The sequence below is a fragment of the Camelina sativa genome, chromosome 12, assembly GCF_000633955.1.
Source record: "Camelina sativa cultivar DH55 chromosome 12, Cs, whole genome shotgun sequence".
In the NCBI taxonomy this organism is placed as follows: Eukaryota; Viridiplantae; Streptophyta; class Magnoliopsida; order Brassicales; family Brassicaceae; genus Camelina; species Camelina sativa.
Genome location: NC_025696.1, coordinates 8,255,536 through 8,275,390, shown reverse-complemented (window position 1 = coordinate 8,275,390; position 19,855 = coordinate 8,255,536). Strand labels below are relative to the sequence as shown.

Sequence of the window (19,855 nt, the reverse complement as noted above, 5' to 3'; positions counted from 1 at the left end):
TGGTAGGGAGAGACTCAAAAAGAAAAAGGATGGGAAATGGGCCCTATTTCCCCCAACATCCCACATGCACACTTCTTCTCTCCATTCTCTTCCATTTGTTTTTTTTTGTTCATTCTAGTTTATCCATTCCGTGTTTACATATACACTAATCTCATCTCAATAACTCAATTCATTGATTGTGATGCAATTGGTGTTTTAATATTGGAGTATTGACTTTTATTTCAATTGAATGTGAACATGTTAACTCACTGATCATTTTGAGTTACTTTAAGTCTCTTACTTCGTTAGACTAAACTAAAGTAAGATTCGTTTCTTTTGTAAATGGAGGGTTTTAGGATCATAGATTTTTTATACATCTTTTATTACCCTTAGTGATTTTTCTATGTTTTTATTGGACCTCATTTACAAAAGAAAATGATTTATATGGTTTTGGTCCAACACGAGAACTTGCTTAATATTATGGCCCAGAAAATAAGATTAAGGCCCATATATGTAGCAGTCCAATAAATTTTATCACTCGTAGAATCAGAATTTTATCGTTGGTTTTTTTTTTGGGGGTTTGCTTATTGATGGGGACATAGGTAAACTACTGATCAAGGTAAGAAAGGGAGTTTGAATTGACACTCACTCTTCCCGCAAACATATATCCCTCGATCTGGTTCCGCTTCATTAAATTCTTGCCGATCTCTCATCACATGATGACTACTCTTGTTGTTTCTATTGTGTGTGGTCCGTGTGGACTATCGGGAGCTACTATCTCTCTAAAGTTAACAGAACTAATCTCCTTTAATCAAAGAAGTTTCAGGGTCTAAGAATATATAATTTCCTCGCATGTTCAATTAATTAGTTTCATTAATGTGACTTGGCCTTCCATGCTCGAATTAAGACATGCTCTCTAATTCCCAAAACTCTTACTATATGATATTGATGATATGTGGTGGACATTTAACCTGCCATACACTAGCAAGAAGCAGAGTTATCTTTGGACCACAGTCAGGAGCCTGAAAAATTCGACGAGATGTCATACGTTCAGCATGATATCCTGACTTCACCGTATACTTCCCAGATTTTGTGAAATGCCAACCTAGAGAATCTACCGTCGAGGGACACCCCAAGGGTAAAGCCCCTATCAACTCAACATCTCCAGCATGATATGTGCAACGCTATTGGGATTTCATTTTCATTTGCAACGAATATAATGGATACTTGGATAGTGGTTTTTTTGTTTTTGTTTTTGGACCTAATTACAAGTTTTAACAAACCAAACATGTTAAAGAATACAAAATAAATTACCAAAGGGTAAAAATGTTAATTCCAAATATTTAATACCCGAAAAGAGATGAATACATTAGTATAAGGACCGAAACGTAAATAAAGCAGCTTTTTTAAAACCCTGTAAAAACCCTAGGTTGAAACACTTGGGTATAAAAAGACTCGCGAGCGCAGCTCTTTCTTCTCTATTCGGGCGTTCTCTCTCTCATTGAAAAGCTTCTCTCCTTGATTGTAGCAGTCTCTCTCGAATCTAACGCAAATATGAGACCTCCTCTAACTGGTAAGAACCCTAGCCGCCTCTTTCTCTTTTCTCCCTTGTTTGTTTATTAGATTAACAATGGCGAGTTACACTCTGAGGCTGAGCTCGTTCTGTCTGAACTCTTTTTGTTTTGCTGAGCTGGTAGTCAAGGTTGTTCCTTTTTGCTTAGAACTGTATTGGGTCTTTGCTAGTTCTATAGGATTTGTAGTTTATAGTAAAGTATTTATGAGAACATTGAGTCTTTACTGAATGGTGTGTTGTGTTCAGGAAGTGGTGGTGGTGGATTCAGCGGTGGAAGAGGTCGCGGTGGGTACAGTGGCGGACGAGGTGGTAGCCGAGGAAGAGGTTTCGGCGACCGTGGTGGTCGTGGCGGAAGCAGAGGAAGAGGAGGAAGAGGTGACCGTGGTGGTCGCGGCGGCAGAGGACCAGCAGGCCGTGGTGGGATGAAAGGAGGAAGCAAAGTCATTGTAGAACCTCACAGACACGCAGGAGTGTTTATTGCAAAGGGTAAAGAAGATGCTCTTGTCACCAAGAACTTGGTCCCTGGTGAAGCTGTCTACAACGAGAAGAGAATCTCTGTTCAGGTATAGGATTTGGTTGATTGATTGATGCTTTGTGTTTGCCCTTCTTGGATGAGTTTGTTCTTAATGATTTTTGTGTGATTGAATCTTCAGAATGAAGATGGAACTAAGGTTGAATACAGAGTTTGGAACCCTTTCCGTTCTAAGTTGGCTGCTGCTATTCTCGGTGGTGTTGATAACATCTGGATTGTAAGTGAATCTTATTGATGCTTCTGTTTGTGAGACTTGATTCATATATTGATGTTTGTTTTTTCCGTTTCAATGTAGAAACCTGGTGCTAAAGTTCTATACCTTGGTGCTGCTTCTGGTACCACAGTCTCTCATGTCTCTGATCTTGTTGGCCCTGTAAGCAAAAACTCAACTTTTATCTAGTAGATGACCAGAATTTAGAGGTGTATTAGAGTTTCTTATGTATTGGATTTGTGATCTGGTAGGAGGGATGTGTGTACGCTGTTGAGTTTTCACACAGAAGTGGAAGAGATTTGGTGAACATGGCAAAGAAGAGAACCAATGTTATTCCAATCATTGAGGATGCTAGACACCCTGCTAAGTACAGGATGCTTGTAGGCATGGTTGATGTTATCTTCTCTGATGTTGCTCAACCAGATCAGGTTTGGTTCTTTTGTATATCTTACAATGAATGTCTAGCTTTACCAAATAGCATTATATGTTTGCCCTTTGCTTTGAAATGGTGTTTTGATAATGGCATATGATGATCTTACTTGGATTCCCCTTCAGATCATTATGGGTGATGCAAACTCCAAGTTTCTGATGCTTAAGAATATCTTGTTTCGTTTTTTTTGGTTTTTGACTTAGTAACCAAAGTAAAAAGCCTTAACCTACTATGGAATTTATTTTCTACAATCTCTTTTTTCTAATCAAGTACCATCTTAAATTTTAAAATCAGTCTTTATTTCTCGGTTTTGGTTTTTTTGATGTATAACCTAGTTGTCCTGAGCTGTCTAATGTCATTTTTAGCTTGGGAGTTGTATCTAGTATATTGTTTGTTTATGAAGTTTTCTGTTCCCTATGAACCGTGCAGGCTAGGATTGTGGCTTTGAATGCAACATACTTCCTCAAAACAGGAGGTCACTTTGTTATCTCAATCAAGGTCGGTAGCAATCCAAACATATTCAATCCATGATATCTTAACAGGGAAAGATTAGTAATAATGTATGCCCTCTCATTGTTTTGCAGGCAAACTGTATCGACTCAACTGTTCCAGCCGAAGCTGTGTTCCAGACCGAAGTGAAGAAGTTGCAAGCGGAGCAATTCAGGCCAGCAGAGCAAGTGACCCTTGAGCCATTCGAGCGTGACCACGCCTGTGTGGTTGGTGGCTACCGTATGCCTAAGAAGACAAAGGCCGCTACTGCTGCTTAGAAGTTTGTTTTACTTTGCGTTTATCCCACCAGTTCCTCAGATTTTGCTCTGTGTCTCGGTCTCTTTTAGAATCTGTAGTGTTTTTTAATCTAAGTTTGAGTTTTGTAATCATTTTGAATCCTCTGCTTTTGGTTCACGTGGCTTACAACGCTAACTTTTTGGACAAGGTTTTTGAATTTTGGGTTAAAGAATTTATAAAATTTTCTCGACTAGTGATTGATTAATTTAAACAACGTGCCCTTGTAATGAAAATCATTAGTATGACATTTGATAACAATAACAGCCTAACAGGCCGAGATAAGTTTAGTCTCTTGTGACTACTTCAGTCTCTTGTGATCAAACCGTTTGAGCGAGCGAGAATAAAGAGACCCGTTGAGGTAACCAATCTGAAAAATTAGTAAAGAGTATCTATGGCTTGAGAATGTACGAAGATTATAAACGTCGATTTAGGCCCAAATAACTTGCATATATATACCAAGCTAGGGTTTTCAGCATAACACCCCCCACCCAAAAGAAAAAAGAAACGAGTTTTAGAGGAGGCACAGCATATCCGCAGAAGAACGGTAGTATGAGAAGAATTCGGAAGGATCCGTTTGCGAGAGAGAAAAGAAAGCGATACCGGCCGTCTAAGGCTGCTCGAGTTCGCACATGTGTGCGTCACGGTATTTGTAAGGGGTGGTTGGATTCTCTCAATCAGGACTGGCTTCAGTCTGTGCTGAAAACGGTGATTGGCTTCTTTCTTCTCATATACATATTTGCAAATCCGGAATTGAGAATTAATTTTCTGTTATCGCTAGGGGCTTTTTTATTTATTTATTTATAATTATTGATTGATTAGTTTCTTAACTAGAGAACATCTTTATATAATTGATTGATAACAGCCAGAGCCGAAGTTGACTCGTATATATCCTAGAGAGGACAAGGCTAACACTGCCAAGCTTCAGCGGACATCAACGTATATATTCATTTTTAATTAATGTGTTTGTATAGCTAGATAGCTTTTATTGTCGATGGTAATGGTTGTTAAATGTTGCTCTTATATATATATATATGCAGGTTGGCCTCACAGTCGCTGCGAGCTTGTTCTTCTACCCGTATGGAAAAACTTGACGACGACTTGAAGGGATCTGATGATCAGGATCAGACCACGCCTGACTCTGATCAATTTGATACTCAGGTATATAAATTTACCTTCTTTTCATATATATATATATAACCCTTTGCAAATGATTTATAATATAATATAATTTCTAATGCGAATACTTAGAATAAATGTAAGTTTATTTATATTTGTAGGAAATGCAAAGTCAGAAAACAGGAATACAAAGTTCCTACAAAGAAAAGTATCTCGAAACCAAAGCTGAGCTATCCAAGGCAAAAGAACAAATTAAAGAGTTGCGCAAGAAATACAAAGATTATCAGACCACTCTTCACTCTGATAAATTTGATACTCAGGTATATATATATAATTTACTTTCTTTTCACATATATATAACCCTTGGCAATTGGAAAATATATGTCATCTATAGGCTCTTACACCCAACATATGTGTTCATTTAACAGGAGAAGTTGTCGTCTGACGATATTGCTACCACCTCAACCTCCATGCCTCAGTCGCCTGATACCAGATTTGGTATCACTTACCAACGTAGGAAGTCCGCATAAGCAAAACAAGTTTAGTCTTAAGTTTTCCTTTAAAGTTTTATGGCAATTCAGTATTTTCTTTTTCCTAAATTCCGTCCAACACCAAACCCGTTAATGTGTAAGCCTCTAGGTAGCACGTTGTTATTGCTTGTGTCGGCGAGTTTCTATGACTTGTTAACGTCACTTGCACTATATCTCTAATAACACTATTTGTGGTGTATATATTTTTCTTCTCTACCGAAAGACGAGAGATATGGTAGCTGAATTGATCTTACGTCAATGAATCGAAAAACGAAATAAAAATGAATGATGAAAATTAATTAATGTCCAGGAATTTTTTTCTGAATTCGATGTATATGTTTTGGTTAAGCTTTTTTATGAATTGTTGTTTATAGCAGACTAGATGAGGACTCGCCCGATGTGCGGATTTCAAGTTTTATAAATTAAATTAAATTAAAAAAATATATATTAAAATTTGTTATTAGTTATTTATAAATTTTATTTTTGTTATAATACACTGATTTATTATATTTATTTACAAATCTTTTATGTACGTCACTATTAAAATTGTATTTTTTTTACACCTAAATATACTCTGTGTTACAAATATATTTTTTATCACCATCTATAAAATGTCTATATGAATACATTAAGCCAACTATTTTACTTTTATTTCTGCATAGTTTTTTAATTATTAAAATTGTTGGCTCAAAAAACATTTTGAATAAAAAATATATTACATAATATACTAATCAATGATATATCATCAAAATATGTATTACCACCATGGAGAAAACCTCAGCTCCACTCTCATCTCTCATCCCTTGCGTGCAACCTCCTCCACCATGGAGAGAACCTTGGCTCTGCCTTCCTCTCTTGGGGAGATAACCTTGTGCCCAACCTTCTCCACCATAGAGAGAACCTGGCTGTGTCATCCTTCTATGTGGAGAGAACATGTTCACGTCTTTTTGCTATCTTAAAATGGCTTGCTCCGACAACCAATGAAAGTAAAAACATTTTTCTAATGTATTCGTGATAGTAACTATGCAGAAGTGAAAGTAAAATAGTTGGATTAATGTGTTTATATATTACATAATATAGTAATCAATGATGTATCATCACAATAATGTATGACCGCCATGGAGAAAATCTCGGCTCCGCCCTCATCCCTTATGGAGAGAACATTGCATCCAACCTGCTCCACCATGGAGAGAACCTTGGCTCCGCCTTCCTCCTTTGGGAGATAACCTTGCATCCAACCTCCTCCACCTCCCTCTCTTAGGGAGATAACCTTGTGTCCAATCTTCTCCACCATAGAGACAACCTCGGCTCTGCCCTCCTCCTGTGTGGAGAGAAAATGTTCACGTCTTTTTGCTATCTCAAAATGGCTTGGTCCGACAACCATTGAAAGTAAAAACCTTTTTCTAACGTCACAATATGTTTTGATAGTAACTACTGTTAAATTTCCAAATGTATTCGTGGAAATGCCTTTGACACACTATGATGTAGTCTCTGTCTCTGTAACGCCTAAACCGCCACCTTGCTTAGTGAGCCCATGTCCACTCTCAGTCCATGGTCCACCTTCCTAAGTGGGCCCTACATCTATTCTCGGCATTTGGACCCACCCATATTTGATGGCAAGTTTGTTATGTTTGAGAGGTTTTAAAAACTTGTTTACCGACCCTACAAATCAACAAATGATATTTTCTTGTGTTTTGTCCTCACTCGCATAGTTCCGACAATCACTTCCAGGAAGGTCACCCATCATGAAGTTCTCTGAAGACCCTTGACCAGAAAAATAAGTGCATTTTGGTGACATATGTGGTCATATAAATTCTTATAAACTTTTACGCAAACCAGGGTATCAGAGTCATTGAGATCCTATGGATCTATCAACAACGATTTATGTTTTTTCAATCTATCTATCTATGTTTGTTGTAAGCTTGTGTTTGATTAACTTATTTTATCCATCCATTAGATTGAAGAACTTCTACTCGTTATCTCCATTTGGGATTGAGTGAAAATAATGGTAACAATTATGTTTGAAGAAAAAAAGAAGGGTTTATGACCAACCAATCAAGGTTGAGAAATTAGAAGAAAATTAATTTGGCATAATTAAAGAAACAATAAAAAATTATAAGTATGGTAATATATCTCAAATAATTCAATTATGAAAATATAAATTAAAATTTTTTTTTCCTCAAAAAATATAAATTAAATAAAATAATCTAAAAATACTAAAATAATTTTTAAAAATACAGTATTAGGAAAAGAATATGCATATATTAATCTTTTTTTAGGTCACCATATTATTCTTACCTATTCCCAACTGGAAAAGGAGAAAGTATGAGAAAATTTGGTTTAAAAACATAAGAAAAATTTACCTTTCCATTTTAAAAAAAATTTCCCAATTAAACAAAATTGAAAGCAATGTTTTTGAACAAATTATTTAAATATAAGATGATCTATGTTTTATAGAAGTGAGTATTTACAAAATTTAGAATTAATAATTAACTGTATATTTTCTTTAATCCCTTTTTCTATATTTTTTCCTAGAATTAATAACTTAAATATTAAAAATAAGTAAATAATATCATAATTTCGAATTTTATAATTATTGAAAAAAATTTTATTTTTTATAAATTCTGTAAGTTTTGATAATTATCTTTTTATATTATTAATATTTTTTAAAACAAAATATTTTATTTTTGTTGTAATCAAATTTCTTTTATTAAATATTAATTTTTACACATGTCAAAATCTGAGATTGATAACTTGACACATGTCAAAATCTTGTTAATGGCTAACTTTCAAACCCAACTTTATATAATAAGATTGTGCCAATAAAGTAGACAGCTAAAACAGACTTGATACTAAAGCCATGAATTTTTTTGTAGATTTTATTTGTGATTGATTTCTAATTTTCTAGTTTTTTGGATTTTGTTTTTTGATTTTTTTTTAGTTTTTAATTTATGGTGGAGACTTTTTACAAAATATATTAACATTGATTTAGGCCCAAATTACTTGTTATATACATAGCTAGGGTTTCCAGCAAACCACCCCACCCAAAAAAGAGAGCTCTCTTAGAGGAGGCACAGCATATCCGCAGAAGAACGGTAGTATGGCAGGAGGATGTCGCCATGGGAAGATTAAGAGAAAGAGAAAGAGAAGGCCCGTTAGGTCTATTGCTTCCATCTTACGCCGATTGAAGGACGCCGGTTTGAAACAGGACTGGATGGATTCTCTCGATCAGGACTGGCTTCAGTCTATGCTGAAGAAGGTGATTGACTTCTTCCTTCTCATATACGTATAGTATACCTTTGCGAATCGGAATTGAGAATCTATTTAGTTTCTGTCATCGCTAGGAGTTTTTTATTTTATTTTATTTAAACTATTGATTGATTTGTGTCTTAACTAGAACATTTTTATATGATTTATAACAGCCAGAGCCGAAGTTGACTCTGACTTGTTATCCTAGAAAGAAAAAGACTACCACTGCCATGAGTCCGTCGACATCAACGTATACATTCATTTTCTTTTTTATCATCTCTCTAATGTGTTTGCATAGATGATAGCTTTTATTGTCGATGGTAATGGTTGTTGTTGCTCTTATATATGCAGGTTGGCCTCTCAGAGTCGCTGGAAGCTTGTTCTACCCGTATGGAAAAACTTGACTTGAAGGAGGGATCTGATCAGTATCATACCACTCGTGGCTCTGATATATTTGATATTCAGCAGGTTATATAATTTTCCTTCTTTTCATATATATAAGCCTTTGCAATTGGAAAAAGATCTGTCGTCATCAATAGTCTCTTACAACCCAACTTGTATATATGTGATCTTTTAATAGGAGAAGCTGTCGTCTGATATAGCTACCACCTCTACCTCCATGCCTCAGTCGCCATCACCATAAGATAGGTAACGGTGTCCATTTCTTTTGAATGTTCTCTCTCTCATGTGTATCATGAATTATTTAGATAGCCGTAGCTATTTGGATGAATGGTGATGGTGCATTGTTTCTTGCTCATATAGGTTGGAATGGTCTTGCGCGCACCTGGCTCGCCATAGCTAAGCAGCTCCGACCAATTTCAAAGTGCAAAACTAAAATCCCCACCTATGTCTACCAAATATATTATATTTCCTCTCTCTTGTTTGTCAATATATATATATATATATATATATATATATATATATATATATATATATATATATATATATATATATATATATATATATATATATATATATATATATATATATATATATATATATATATATATATATATATATATATATATATATATATATATATATATATATATATATATATATATATATATATATATATATATATATATATATATATATATATATATATATATATATATATATATATATATATATATATATATATATATATATATATATATATATATATATATATATATATATATATATATATATATATATATATATATATATATATATATATATATATATATATATATATATATATATATATATTTCCGCTCTCTCTTCTCTGTTTTATTAATCCCCTGGACAATGTTTTCCAGTTGTTTCGTAATTTAAACTTGCCATGCTTTTTTATATGAGTTTAAAAAAAAACCTTTTAATTAAGTTACATGTTTGGTTTTGAGAAATCTTTTTCATGATGATTTGCTCAATGTGTTTATAGCTGGTCAAAGAATTGGTCATTTCACTCCATTGTAACTAATCATGGAAATTGTGCAACTGATATGTCTATATTTTGTCTCTCCTTAGCATATATTTGTCATGCATTTAGCTAGGATAATTCAATGTTTTGTTCATTTTCTAGTCTTTTTTTATACACTTTGTATGTTTAGCTAGTTCTTGCATCATATTTGCATACATTGTGCATTCTGGAGTATTTCAGGTGTTTAGGAGATGTTCAGACTATTGGAGCCGAATGAAGCTTTAGCACCACTCCCAGAACTGACGACATGAGACTTGACCGACCACGCCAGACATGCGACTTGGACGCGCTCCCGGGAAGAAGCACCAACATGCAGCTCGAGACGACGCCACTCCACTCGACCCAGCTCGAGAGACGCCACTCCACGACGCCACTCCACTCGACCCAGCTCGAGACGACGCCACTCCACTCGACCCAGCTCGAGACGACGCCACTCCACTCGACGCGCACCGACTCGATCGCACATGTCAGGAAGAAAGACAGACGCACTGTCTCACACGGTTCAGAAGATTCCCAAACCGACTCTCTATCTTATCGTTGAATGTTTTAAGACTTTCCATGTTTTACTATAAATATCTTTTGTTAAGTCTTTACCAAAGACATCTCCTTTTCTTCTTTAATGTTTATCTAGCCATCTAAAACGTTTTGAGATTTCGTAATCTAGATATCTTTGATTTTATTGAGTTTTTGCATTGGATTTCTTATACAAAGTTGTTCATCTCATTTTTGTCTATCTGATCATGCTTGATTTAAAGATTTATGGGTTTGTGTTTTTAGTGATGATGATTTCTGGATCTGAGTAGTGTTAGAGTTCTTGAGGATGTGATAGATTAGGTGGAGAGTCTTAATATGTAGGGTGTTTAAGTTTAGATTCGTATGATTCTCTTCTAGACTAGAGTTAGTTTCTCTCTTATTAATTGGAACCAGGTCTTAGACATTTCCACACCCAAAAGGTGTTTGATGAAATGTCTGACCAACTAATGCCAGAGACTTACATTCCTAGCCTAAGAGATTAGTTGTCTAGGATATTTGTTGACGTGAATGAAATAGTTCGTCATGCCTGCTCGACATCAATTACTCCCATCCTTGGGACTTATATCTTTCTAATTGTTATTGCATTCCTGAGACCGTTTCTATTCTTGCTGTTTAGTTCATGCTTAGACTCGTTTCTGTTTTTACTCATGTTTACTTCTTAGTCATTCATGTTCCTTTCTAGTTCTTTAGTTCATTTCCGTTTTGCATTCTCATCATTCTAGGATTGTTAGATATAAACCACTCTTTGAATTGGCTTGACTTGTGATTGCTTGATTGCATCTTGATTGCTAGCATCATCCCAATTGGATTGACACCTTAAATACTACAACTACATAAGGTTAATTGAATCTGCTAGGATATACATACAAAAATCCTATTATCAGCAACCAATCATGGAAGTTTTTTTTTCTTCTTATCGATTGGGTTTGTTGATGTCTTGATTGATGAGATATGCATGATTTTATATAGAAGCCCTCTGAAACTTTATCATGGAAATTATGAAATTAAATTGGCAACTACTTCAATATTTGTACAATATTCTCAAGCCAATCTGAAGCATCTACCAGCCAATTTAGCCAACAAGAGACTGATTCAAAGTTACATACACAACCCGAAATTCCACCCAACACCAAATCTGTTAATGTGTGAGCCTCTAGCTAGCGAGTTTCTGTGACTTGTAAACGTAGTAACTTACACTATCTCTAATAACACTATTTGTTGTGTATATTTTTCTTCTCTACGGAAAGACGAGAGTTGCCACCCGAGACGTTCTCTCTCTGGTTTACAAAATTCCAGAAACATTAACTTTATTTATCTTTACTTCACACTCTCATATCTCTTAGTTGTAATTTCTTGTAATATGTGCGCTCTAAGCTATCAATTTCACTCTTGCAACTCTCATTGAACGAAGCACAACAGCCAAACACACGATTAAACCAGTTAAAAAATATGAAAACATAAACTGTTAATGCAAATCAAACTTCTCAAAAATTAAGAGGGGGTTATTGGTTCTATGATTTTAATGGATTTGGAAATCCAGACAAAATCATGTGTTATTCAATCATTGAATTTAAAATACTTATCAAAATGATGTGTTATGGGTTCCATGAATTACAAATACTTCTTAAAATCCCATGTTATTCATTCAATGATTTGTTTTTGGATTTCAAAATCCACATTATGTTTTAAATGGATTTGAATGGATTTGAAAGTGTAAAATAGAAGAATTCAAATCCAAGGATAAAACATGTTATTTCAAAATCCATGTATTTTGTTTTCTAGAATTTACAATTCCATATGGATTTATAAATTACTTCTCCAATAACACCCCCTAAGACATATATAATGTCCATATAAACCTTGCTTTAGGCCCAAATTACTTGTATATACCTAGCTAGGGTTTCCAACACCCCCAAAAGAGATTTAGAGGAGGCACATCATATCCGCAGAAGAACGGTAGTATGGGAGGAGTAAATCGCCGCCGTAGGAAGACTGAGAGAAAGACAAAGTTCGTGGGGTCTTTTGCTTCCATCTTACGCCGATATAAGGACGCCGGTTTGAATCAGGCCTGGATGGATTCTTGCGATCAGGACTGGCTTCAGTCTATGCTGAACAGGGTGATTGGCTTCTTTCTTTGCAAATGGGAATTGAAAATCTATTTAATTTAATTTAATTTTTTAATTATTGATTGATTTGTTTATTAACTAGAACATTTTTATATAATTTATAACAGCCAGAGCCGAAGTTGACTGTTATTTGTTATCCTAGAAAGAAAAAGACTACCACTGCCATGGCTCCGTCGACATCAACGTCGTATACATTCATTTTCTTTTTTATCATCTCTCTAATGTGTTTGCATAGATGATAGCTTTTATTGTCGATGGTAATGGTTAGTGCTGCTCTTATATATGCAGGTTGGCCTCTCAGCAGTCGCTGGAAGCTTGTTCTACCCGTATGGAAACACTTGACTTGAAGGAGGGATCTGATCAGTATCATACCACTCGTGGCTCTGATATATTTGATACTCAGCAGGTTATATTGTTTTCCTTTCTTTTCATTTATAAGCCTTTGCAATTCGAAAAAGATTTGTCGTCATCTTTAGTCTCTTACATTATCATTTAACAGGAGAAGTTATCGTCTGATATTGCTACCACCTCAACCTCCATGCCTCAGTCCCCATCGTCATAAGATAAAGGGTGTCCATTTATTTCTCTCTAATGTGTGTATATATATACTCCCTCCGTTTCAAAATATAAGATGTTTTGAGTAAAGCACGTAGATTAAGAAATAATCACTTTAAAAAAGTTTAACCAATTACAAACAAAACTGCATAATAGAAAGTATTAAACTAATCTAAAAGTTACATAGAAACTTGAAAACATCCTATATTATGAAACAACAAAAGTTCTCTAAACATCCTATATTATGAAACGGAGGGAGTATTAATTAGTTTGGATTTAGCTATTTGGATGGATGGTGATGGTCGATTGTTTCTTGCTCATATAGGTTGGATTGTTTCCGCTCTCTCTCTTTCTCTTTTTATCCCCTGGACAACGTTCTCCAATTGTTTTGTAACACTATATATGCTTTTTTATATATGACTTGTCTTTTTTTATTCAAGTTATATGTTTGATTTTGAGAAATCTTTGTCATGATGATTTGTCCAATGTGTTTAGCTGGTCAAAGAATTGGTCATCTCCATATATAATAACTTTTGCAAGTTGCTACGTTGAGACTAATCAACAACACAAGGAGTTTTCTTAGCAGAGAATCCTCCAATAAGAAGTGTTAGATATGTAGCTCAAAGCTAGTGTAATAAGAGTTGCAGAAAAGACATAATATAATTCAGACTCTGTTGTTTGCACAAGTAACTCTCGCTTAATAAACAAAATATATCAGTAAGTAGAGTTACGTACTAAGGCTACAATACATAACAAAGTGATGAATCTTAGGATATAAAGACTACATATAGAGACGAGGGAAGAAGCATCAAGGACATGGATCTAAAGGATGGCGCTCGTTTGATCTTGGGCGCGAGATTGTATCCTATTTCAGATCGCGGATCTTTTGAGTACATCAACACCTGTGAGTCTGTGACGGATCAGGTCTCCTCCACCACCTCTGCCTTTGATTATGTGTTTTACCTTTTTAGCTTTAGAAGACAAAGAACTAAAGTGTCTGCACTAATGTCTTCGGTTTAACCCCTCTGTTTCTACTTTCTAATGATATTAAACATGCATGAATTAAAAGATTATGATCTCCCAAAGTCCACACGGCCTTAAGGGACTTATAAATTTGTCATCTATTTGTGGTCTAATTCTAAACAAAGCTCATCGTCTTGTTCGAAACCAAAGATATTGCCCTATAAAACAATTCATCTAACGAAGGTAAGCAAGCACATTAACACTATAATCAGGCAACACAAACGCAAATGTTTTCATATACGAATGTGAGCCAAACAAAAATGAAAAAAAAAAAAAAAATAATAATGTCAGAAGTGGGATTTGAACCCACGCCCTCTTACGAAGACCAGAACTTGAGTCTGGCGCCTTAGACCACTCGGCCATCCTGACCATGTGTTAGTGTTTAGCACTATACCACTATAATTACAAATCAATGAGTAAATGGAAATCTTGAATTTGCTTATCAAGCATTTCGAATGTCATTAATTAGTTCAAGATCGCTGGAATTTTTATGATATATTTTGGGGGTTACACTAGCAGAGATACCATACATTTGTTATGGCTTCTATTGCTCTGTTTTTTTCGTTGGGAAAGAAACAGAACATTACTGATTGAACAGTTTCCTACAGCCTAAACAGAGCTATTGTTGCCAAACCAATAAAAAACAACTAAACAAAAAGCCGAAAGTTACATTTGTTTTTGTAAGCTTAACCCCAAAAAAAAAACATCAATCACGCAATTACGTCCTTCGATGTCGTCTCACTTCCTCCCCATTTCTTCATACGTTCCATCGTCTCCTCCACCTGTTGATCATAGTTTATTTATTTATGTTTTGAATTCAATCGATCTCAATTCTCAAGCACCAAATCAGATCTCCATGAACAAAAACAAAAAAAGTGTATGGTTTTGTATATTCCGTTTCTTACCTCTTTATTCCAGTTTGTCTTATAGAGAACGATCAACAGTAACAACGTTTGAAGCGCTGTCCCGGCTATCATTCCAGACCAAAGTCCCTGAAAACAATTATAGTATAAGCTTTACGATGAACTGCCTTAACTCATTTCAGTGGATTTATAAAAACATGCCATTCTCTTACCATCACTCCAAAGTTTGCTTTGTAACCAAGAAGATACCCGAAGGGAAGGCCGAAAATGTAGTAACAACCCAAGTTGATATAAGCCACTAAGCCTTGCCAACCAGCTCCAATAGCCACACCTAATCAGATGAACAAACCAGGACTGTTATAAATCTGATGATCAGACCTCCACTTTTGTTTAGATATGGAAATGATCAGTTTGTACCAGAAATAACCGGCTGCACGCTGTTGAGAACCATGGTTATACCAAGAAGGTAAGCTAGCTTAGACACTGCGCGTTGAATTACTTTGCTGCTTGTGAAGATGATGGCGAAATGGTCTCTGGCTATGATGATAGCCACCATAAAGATAAGACCGATGAGGAGAGACTCTATGACCGTGACATAGACAGAGTATTTAGCTGCTCGTGGACGGCCTAATCCAAGCTCATTGGAAACGCGGACACTAATAGTACACAAGTAGTACGTAGACACATGAGTTTATAAGTTGAATAGTCAGCTAATGAACAACAGGAACACAAAAAAAAACGTTGAGATACCTTATAGCAGCGTTTATTCCAATGAACAACATGGCCTCCAAGCCGTTGACATTCATGCTGAAAATGTAAAATCCAAAGAGTGAAAACGTTAAAGAGTCAGATACAAGTATTACAAGCTTATTTAGGGGTAAATGCTACTACTGGAAGCTTACCATATAGAAAGGGAATCAACAGCGATAACAGCATTGTCAAGGTGGCCAGTAAGGACGATGATACTCATCATATACCAGATTTCAAGACAGAGCATAACAGCGGATGCAATGGAGAGCCTAACGAAAGCCCAAATATCTTTAAAAGCCAACCAAGACAAACCAGTCCAGCCTTCATTACACCAACCAATCACATAAACAATTTGGGCGATTGCTGTTCCCCAGTTTGTAACATTAAACGCCAAAGCAGCACCATTTGTTCCCCAACCAAACACGATAATAAACAGCCAGAGCATACCAACGTGTAGGACAAGAGCCGCAAACCCAATCCAAGCGATAACGACAACTTTGCTCTGCGCTTGAAGGAACTTAGAGGTTGGGAAAGTGAAGGCTAGTGAGAAGAGTTGTGGGATGGTTAAAATGGTGAATTTTCCAGCTGGAACTGCAATCTCTTCGGCTTGACCGAGTAGTCTCAGAGCAGGGGTGGCGAAAATGTAAAGAGGAAGGAGGCAGATACATGAAACAAATAAGATAATCCAAGATCTCTGCATATAAACTCCTAACATATTGACTTGACCAGCTCCATATGCTTGGCCACACAGTGTTTCAAGTGCACTTCCCATACCAAGCTGCAAGTGTTTCAAAAACCAAAACTAAACTTAGTTCATCTGAACACTCTTAACACTAACCCCAAAGCTCATTTCACAATTGCATGTATAACTACAACATATGCCATAGATTTAGTTTTCACGTATGTTCCAACACGAAACCAAAAACGTATTAATTAGTACTGAGGGAGGAAAAGGGTTACCAAGAAACCGAAGGAGAAGGAGCCGATGACGGAGAGAGAGATAGAGACGGCGGAGAGCTCAACCTCACCGATGTGACCAACAAAGATGTTAGTGACAGAGCTAACGCCGTACTGGCAGATGATGTTGAACCCAACGGGAGCAGCTATGAGCCACATCTTAGCGGACTCCGTATACAGAACTCGCTTCACATCGGTCCAGCTTCTCGCCGGAGCGTAATCCTCCTCTGGTTGGCCACTATCCGTAAGCAACGGCGTCGTCGGATCCATCTCCTCCACACGCTACTCACTTCTCTCTCTAGCTACCTCTCAGAGTCAAGGTTAGTTGCCGACTTATTTGTTGGTTTATATAACAAACCGTTGAATCATGAATCATACACTTTTTAATTTCTCTTAAAGAATAAAAATAAAAAATATCTCGTGAAGGTAAATGATATCTAAAATATCCTCGTGGATGCTAATAATTATCAATTAAAAAAAAATCCTTAAATGTTATAGACGATGATTGTCCACCATGCAAATAAATCACAAGTATGCCTCAGTTTTTATAAAAATGAATGGAATTTAATGTATTGGTCTTGTTTATGTCATGTAGATTAATTATTTAGTAACGTAACGCACTTTTTATTCTAGAATTTTAATGAAATTTAATTGTCATTTATTGGTTATGGATGTCTATTTTGTTTGAGAGGTAATGTTTGTTACTTTTTTTCGTTTTGTCGGAGGAGTAGAGTGGAGGTAGGTGAAGCTAACCAGTGGTTCATGGGGCACCACGTTGACATGTCTAACATATCATAAAAATGATTCGAAGCATCCAGATCCAACTGAACTTAAAAGAGAGAAACTCTTACGGACATGATGGCGTCGTGCCTCTCTTAAACGCCTTCCCTTCAAAAAAAAAAAAAATGCTTTCCCTTTTCCATCAAAAGATACGGAAGTGTTTGGTAGAGCCAAAATCACATGAGAATTGTTATCACTTTGTCATTGTGGGATCCCATACTTTTTTATATATATAATTACTTACATGCATGTTTTCACTGTACCAAATTACATGTGCAACAAAAGGTGCATACAACTTGTATAATGTATTTTTATAAAATATCATAATCACTAGTGGGATACTAATAGTATTTTGGTCAAACTACTTAGTTTTGTCACTTGGTTATAAGTTATGACTGATAATATACGCTATTGGCTCATTTAACTCTCATTTTTGACAATCTAACCCTTCAACTATAACTAATATATTTGATTTATTAAATAGAAAGGAGGTACAAACTACCGACCACTATTGGGGAGAAAAAAATAATTCCGGAAAGATAAGATGCAAACTTTCTCATAATCAACAGAAAAAGATAAGGCACTGCAGTCAAGAAAGACGATACATATGAATCATGATCCTAGTGATGACACCGATTGTGTCTAGTACGTGGTCAAGAAACACAAATTTCCCAAGTAAGGTGGAAGCCAATAAAATAAATATATATACGTAAGTCAGGAAAATTACTTAATCTAACTAAGTTGGGATAAAAATGGAATTTAGGTACCAAAAGGGGAAGTTGTCGTTTCCAAAAAGTAGGTGATTTACTTCCGTTTACTGATATAACAAGGCTTCTAGAAGCCACAATAAAAGAATTGAGTTAGGTAAGGTTACGTATGTAAAAATGAATATTGTATATAGGTAGAAGAGTCGGAGAGGAGATCTGTATCTGTATGATTGCGTTTAGACGGAAACTAGCTAAAATGGTCCACTGTCCAGCTGCTTTATTTGTTTGGTTTTGTCTTCCGTCGTTTTGTATTTATTTCCTCTGCTTCACAATTTAAAAACCTTTGTCATCGACCCAAACAGATGATGATGACATTTTCCATTGACTTTTTCTTTTTATTTGTGCGTCAAAGAATTGAAGAGAAAGATCTTCGGCATGTCATGAACTAAGCCCAGTCAGTTTACTAAAAACGGCCGTGCCATATTGACTTTTGTGTCATAGGATACACTTGTGATGATACCGTTGACGAAAACAAAACATTATGATCATGAATATTTTTTGGGTAACCAAATAAATTTAGAACCCAAGCAATATCATAGTTTTCATGCCGCTGGCTAGAACAAATAGATTGGTCCCATCAGAATTTTTTGCGGGTCTCACATCAAATCACTGATATCTAAAGTCGCTAGATGTCACCTTCAAATATTAAAACAATAGTACTATGTGGTGGAATGAGAAAATATCGACGAGGTTTTATTCTAGCCAGTTGTGTTGTTACGCCCACAACCGAATCACTATCACATTTAGCCACTCCATCACTTTACAGTTCAAAATGTAAAACAACAACAGAAGAAATAATTTTAGCTTATTGGGCTTGTATAGTTACTTCTTCAGGATTTTCTTGAAAGTATGAATGCCCAAAATGTTACATACATGGGCCGAGATGTTCAATGGGCTAAGATCAGTTTATTCGAACTTGGCAAGTTCATAGGAGAAGAAGTTCCACACTACTGAGGGATATATAGAGTCCCTGTCTTCTGAACTAGCCCTTGTCACTATTGAGGAGGAAAGAAACTTGAATATAAAGCTAGTGGTATACATTTGGCCGTCCTTGCATGACCCGAGTTTCGGGTTTTGATATAGGAAGAAAAGAAGATTCATTCTCGAATTTTAATGTGGATAACTTATGGTTTCTATAAAGGTATTCCCCCACAAGAATGTTCCGTACTTGAAACTTTAGAGCTTCATCGTTTTAGGGACCGGTTAATTATTATGGAACTATAAAATATATATACAAGATGGAATCAAAAGTTAACATAGCGTCTTAAGTTTGTAACTAGAATAATGAGTTTTATAATAAAATGCTTGAGTTGGGAGCTTTAGTATATATGGTCTCTTTCCTGGTGATGTGATTAAGAATTTATACCCCACTTAAGAAACAAAAACTGGAATTGCTCAATTAGTGAAAAGGAATCTTCTTCACTCTTGGGTTGCCGTGGAACAAACGTTAATAATATTAAGCCCATTTTAAGAGCCAAACAAAATATCATCCAGTGAGTATTTTGACTCTATCACATCTCTGTCTTCTCTTCACCAAGTCAATTTCCCTTTTACCCTACTGTGTTCTTGATAAATTTGATAGTATCAAATAGTTTACATAAATTTGAAACATGCACATTGAGAGATTTT

At 35.6% G+C, this 19,855-nt stretch overlaps 4 protein-coding genes and 1 non-coding gene across 6 annotated transcripts; 3 read left to right on the top strand and 2 right to left on the bottom strand.

Moving 5' to 3' along the window:
- LOC104730864 (mediator of RNA polymerase II transcription subunit 36a) lies at window positions 1,441-3,704 on the top strand. Its single transcript, XM_010450101.2, has 7 exons — window positions 1,441-1,552; window positions 1,799-2,115; window positions 2,206-2,301; window positions 2,380-2,457; window positions 2,547-2,723; window positions 3,155-3,223; window positions 3,310-3,704. Exons 1-7 carry the CDS (start codon window positions 1,534-1,536, stop codon window positions 3,490-3,492), a joined length of 939 nt encoding a protein of 312 aa, XP_010448403.1. The 5' UTR covers window positions 1,441-1,533; the 3' UTR covers window positions 3,493-3,704.
- On the top strand, window positions 3,967-9,238 carry LOC104730863. 2 transcript variants are annotated; one of them, XM_010450100.2, is made up of 5 exons: window positions 3,967-4,216; window positions 4,374-4,447; window positions 4,549-4,669; window positions 4,789-4,947; window positions 5,056-5,356. In XM_010450100.2, the coding sequence occupies exons 1-5, from the start codon at window positions 4,061-4,063 to the stop codon at window positions 5,155-5,157; spliced, it is 612 nt and encodes a 203-aa protein (XP_010448402.1). In that variant the 5' UTR covers window positions 3,967-4,060; the 3' UTR covers window positions 5,158-5,356. The 2 variants fall into 2 exon arrangements, with proteins under 2 accessions (XP_010448402.1, XP_019089316.1); XM_019233771.1 differs by lacking the exon at window positions 5,056-5,356 and adding an exon at window positions 9,169-9,238 and having other exon boundaries at window positions 3,968-4,216.
- LOC104730861 lies at window positions 12,313-13,129 on the top strand. Its single transcript, XM_010450097.2, has 4 exons — window positions 12,313-12,522; window positions 12,639-12,718; window positions 12,820-12,937; window positions 13,031-13,129. The coding sequence occupies exons 1-4, from the start codon at window positions 12,367-12,369 to the stop codon at window positions 13,091-13,093; spliced, it is 417 nt and encodes a 138-aa protein (XP_010448399.1). The 5' UTR covers window positions 12,313-12,366; the 3' UTR covers window positions 13,094-13,129.
- TRNAL-CAA lies at window positions 14,395-14,478 on the bottom strand. Its single transcript has one exon. It is a non-coding gene; the product is annotated as a tRNA-Leu (tRNA).
- LOC104730860 (protein DETOXIFICATION 35) lies at window positions 14,575-17,048 on the bottom strand. Its single transcript, XM_010450095.2, has 7 exons — window positions 16,683-17,048; window positions 15,875-16,500; window positions 15,723-15,779; window positions 15,390-15,628; window positions 15,185-15,303; window positions 15,015-15,101; window positions 14,575-14,891 (listed from the first exon to the last, which is right to left on the bottom strand). The coding sequence occupies exons 1-7, from the start codon at window positions 16,947-16,949 to the stop codon at window positions 14,820-14,822; spliced, it is 1,467 nt and encodes a 488-aa protein (XP_010448397.1). The 5' UTR covers window positions 16,950-17,048; the 3' UTR covers window positions 14,575-14,819.

Coding starts and splice junctions, on each gene's coding strand:
- LOC104730864 (XM_010450101.2), top strand. Junction 2,116..2,205: donor AGAAGAGAATCTCTGTTCAG/GTATAGGATTTG, acceptor TTGAATCTTCAG/AATGAAGATGGAACTAAGGT. Junction 2,302..2,379: donor GTGTTGATAACATCTGGATT/GTAAGTGAATCT, acceptor GTTTCAATGTAG/AAACCTGGTGCTAAAGTTCT.
- LOC104730863 (XM_010450100.2), top strand. CDS start 4,061: ATGAGAAGAATTCGGAAGGATCCGTTTGCGAGAGAGAAAAGAAAGCGA. Junction 4,670..4,788: donor CTGATCAATTTGATACTCAG/GTATATAAATTT, acceptor TTATATTTGTAG/GAAATGCAAAGTCAGAAAAC. Junction 4,948..5,055: donor CTGATAAATTTGATACTCAG/GTATATATATAT, acceptor TTCATTTAACAG/GAGAAGTTGTCGTCTGACGA.
- LOC104730861 (XM_010450097.2), top strand. CDS start 12,367: ATGGGAGGAGTAAATCGCCGCCGTAGGAAGACTGAGAGAAAGACAAAG. Junction 12,523..12,638: donor TTCAGTCTATGCTGAACAGG/GTGATTGGCTTC, acceptor AATTTATAACAG/CCAGAGCCGAAGTTGACTGT. Junction 12,719..12,819: donor GCTCCGTCGACATCAACGTC/GTATACATTCAT, acceptor TTATATATGCAG/GTTGGCCTCTCAGCAGTCGC.
- LOC104730860 (XM_010450095.2), bottom strand. CDS start 16,949: ATGGATCCGACGACGCCGTTGCTTACGGATAGTGGCCAACCAGAGGAG. Junction 15,304..15,389: donor CGTGCAGCCGGTTATTTCTG/GTACAAACTGAT, acceptor TCATCTGATTAG/GTGTGGCTATTGGAGCTGGT. Junction 14,892..15,014: donor AGACAAACTGGAATAAAGAG/GTAAGAAACGGA, acceptor TATGATCAACAG/GTGGAGGAGACGATGGAACG.